The 2,773-nt window shown below is 65.7% G+C and overlaps 2 protein-coding genes across 2 annotated transcripts in view; both read right to left on the bottom strand.

Annotated features, from left to right (window-relative positions):
- FGF5 (fibroblast growth factor 5) overlaps positions 1-541 on the bottom strand; it is an 8,523-nt gene extending 7,982 nt beyond the window's left edge. Inside the window, exon 1 of the mRNA XM_085309241.1 lies at positions 432-541. Within this exon, the coding sequence (XP_085165367.1) occupies positions 432-541 (110 nt within the window). The remainder of the gene's footprint in view (positions 1-431) is intronic.
- Positions 542-1,022: 481 nt separating this feature from the next.
- Positions 1,023-2,773, bottom strand: part of PRDM8 (PR/SET domain 8) — a 5,042-nt gene continuing 3,291 nt past the window's right edge. Inside the window, exon 4 of the mRNA XM_085309240.1 lies at positions 1,023-1,419. Within this exon, the coding sequence (XP_085165366.1) occupies positions 1,023-1,419 (397 nt within the window). The remainder of the gene's footprint in view (positions 1,420-2,773) is intronic.

Raw genomic sequence — 2,773 nt, 5'->3', positions numbered from 1 at the left:
GGCGGGGGCCGCGCACCTGCGCAGCGCCGAGCACCGCCGGGGCCTCGCGCCCGCCTCCGCCGCCGCCCCCCGCCGCCGACCTTGGGGGGCTTTCCTATCCCCCCCCCAACACCCCCCTCCACCGCCCGGCGGCAAAAACGCCCCACGGCCCTCTCGCCGGGCGCTTGGCAGCTTGCGGCGTGCGTCGAAGCGATCTCRCGGTGCCGCGGCGGCGGTTCCCAAGCGTTTAAGAAAGCATAAATATATGTATACATTCATGCTTTTATATATATATGTATATACACATWTGCATATATACATATGGTCACCAAGCATAGCCGAGGTACATGTGTATACGGGAAACATGGCCACTCTCAGCAGTGGCGAAGCGGCCGGGGCGCCGAGGCCTGCCGGAGGGCGCGCGGGAGCCGAGCGGCCCCGGGCGAGCTCACCGGGACGTCACGCGTCGCCCAGGGCGGCGTAGCTCGGTCGGCGCCACGAAACGCCGACGAAGCAAACCCCCAGGCGGCCTTTTGGGCGCGTGTGGATCGGCTCGCGTCATCTCCACTCGCGTCCGTTCGTCAGTGCAATATCTTTAATTTCAAATACTCCAAGTGCTGATGCAGTGCAAGGCGGTAAAAAAGAGCAGGGCTTTCCTGTTCTTCCCTCCCACCCCAATTTGGCAAGCGAGCCCCCACTATTTTAACTAGCCCTTAAAAACACATATATATTTACATATATGTCTGTGTGTKTATATATATATATTTTATATATATGGCAAGCCCGTGACGCAGCGCTGCCTCGAAAGCCTTCGTGCAGAGCCGTGGCCCTCGCTTTGCTCGAGCCGCCGCGTACGCTGCTCCGCTTCCGTTTATAGGAAAAAAGCAGCTGGCTGGCGGCACGGCGCGCGCTCGCGGCGGGCCTCGGGCCGAGCAGCGCCAGGCGGCCTCGCAGGGAAGCGCGCCCGGCCCCGCGGGCGCCTCGTCTCTCGTGCCCGGGGAGATTCATTTCACCGCGCCAGCAAAGCAACGGCGGGAGCGTRGTTACGCCGGCTGGGCTTTTCTTCGGGAAACGTTTCCAGGCCGCGGCGCGAACGGCGGCCACGGCCGGGAGACGGAAGCGGGGCGGCCGTGCGGAGCCGGCGCGAGCCCCCGCTCTCCCTCGTGCCCGTAATCCCCCGCCGGCGGGGGCGAGACGCGGGCGGGCACTTGGGCCTGCCCCGCTTGGCCGAAAAGCCCTGTTTTAAGCCCGAAACGGTGCTTCCTCCGCTGCCATCCCTGGAAGAACGGATGTGCCTGCGGCGCTGCTGGGAGCCGGGGAAGGAGCCGGCCGGGTCCCGCTAGATGGCAGTGCGCGGTTTGGCACGCCGGGGCGCCTCGGGGGGGCGGGCGGCCGGGCGAAGCCCCCCGCCTCCCGCCCGCCTTGCGGGCAGGATCTAGCCCCCCCCGCTCTCCCGGGGGCGCTTTTGGTCCAGGCCCGGTGTCAGTGCCAGCGATACCAGGATGCCACGGCCGTACCTCGCCTCCGTGTCGAGAGCGCGGTGCGGGGGCCCGGGATGAGCCCACCCACTGCTGCAGTTAGCGGACCCCCCCCTCCCGGGGAAGAACTAGGTCCCCTGTTCAGCAGCCCGAGTTTTCAAGCCCAGCAAACCTGAAGCTCCCAGGGCTGGAAGGGCTCTGCGGCAGGTCCCGCTGCTCCCCGGCCAGCTCCGCGGCTCAGGGCAGCAGGCGCTCGCGGTCCCCGCAGCCCCGTTCCCGCGGGAGCCCGAGGCTCCCTGAGCACCGGCGGAGGCGGCAGCCCTGGCACGGCCGCKGCTGGGGGGGCATTTGAGCTGCTGCAGCTGTGGCTCTCCCCCCGCGTCCAGCCTGCGCCACCCAGCTCCAGGGTGGCTTCACTCAGCCCGGAGCCAGGGAAGGCCTGCTCCTGCCAGGTCCCTTCCCTGAGCTTTTTTCCAGCTGGGAAAACAGACGGACGTGGAGGGGGCTGGCACCCGTTGCCCCACACTGGGCTACTTCCCCCGTGCAGCGATGGGAGACCTTCGGTGCCCYGAGCCCTAAGTTCTGCTCTCCATCTCCGTGGAGGCACCGTCATCCCGTCTGGCCCCTCTGATGCACCTAGGGGAGAGGAGACTCCCCAGGCGGCAGTACCAGGCCTTGGGCATCCCTCCACCACCACCACCACCCCACCAYCCTCCATCACGAGGGGCTGCATGAGGCAGAGCCCATAGTACCCAGACGCTCTGCCCCTCCGCCCCAAGGCTGAACCTCCTGCGTGGAGCAGAGGTGAGGGGGTGTGGGGTGGGGTGAAGGCCTGAGAGTGCCTGGGGGCTGGGGAGGGGAAGGGAGAGAAGGGAAGGGGGGAAGGAGAGGGAAGAGGGGGAGAGGAATGAAAGAAGGGAAGGGAAGGGAAGGGAAGGGAAGGGAAGGGAAGGGAAGGGAAGGGAAGGGAAGGGAAGGGAAGGGAAGGGAAGGGGATGAGGGAAAAAGTGAAAGAGAAAAAAATAATGCGACAGGAAGGAAGAAGGAAGGAGAAAGAGGAGAAAAAGAGGAGACAGAGAAAGAAGTGAAGGAAAAAAGGGAGAATGAGATAAGGAAGGAGAGGGAGAGGAGTAAGAAAAACAGAAATTGAAAAGGTCGGGAAGAAAGGAAGGAAGGAGAAGGGAGAAAGGGCAGAAGGAAGAGGGATGGTGACAGGAGGGCGGGGAAGCCGCGGGCGAGGCCGTGCGGCCCCGCTCGCCGCCCCCCGCGCCGGGGAGCAGCCCCGGCGCCGCTGCAGCCCGGGCCGCGGGTTGCGC

The sequence above is a fragment of the Rhea americana genome, unplaced genomic scaffold, assembly GCF_003343005.1.
Source record: "Rhea americana isolate MKP2758 unplaced genomic scaffold, rheAme1 scaffold_294, whole genome shotgun sequence".
In the NCBI taxonomy this organism is placed as follows: domain Eukaryota; kingdom Metazoa; phylum Chordata; class Aves; order Rheiformes; family Rheidae; genus Rhea; species Rhea americana.
The sequence above is the reverse complement of the archived record's forward strand: the minus strand, read 5'-3'. Positions and strand labels throughout refer to the sequence as shown.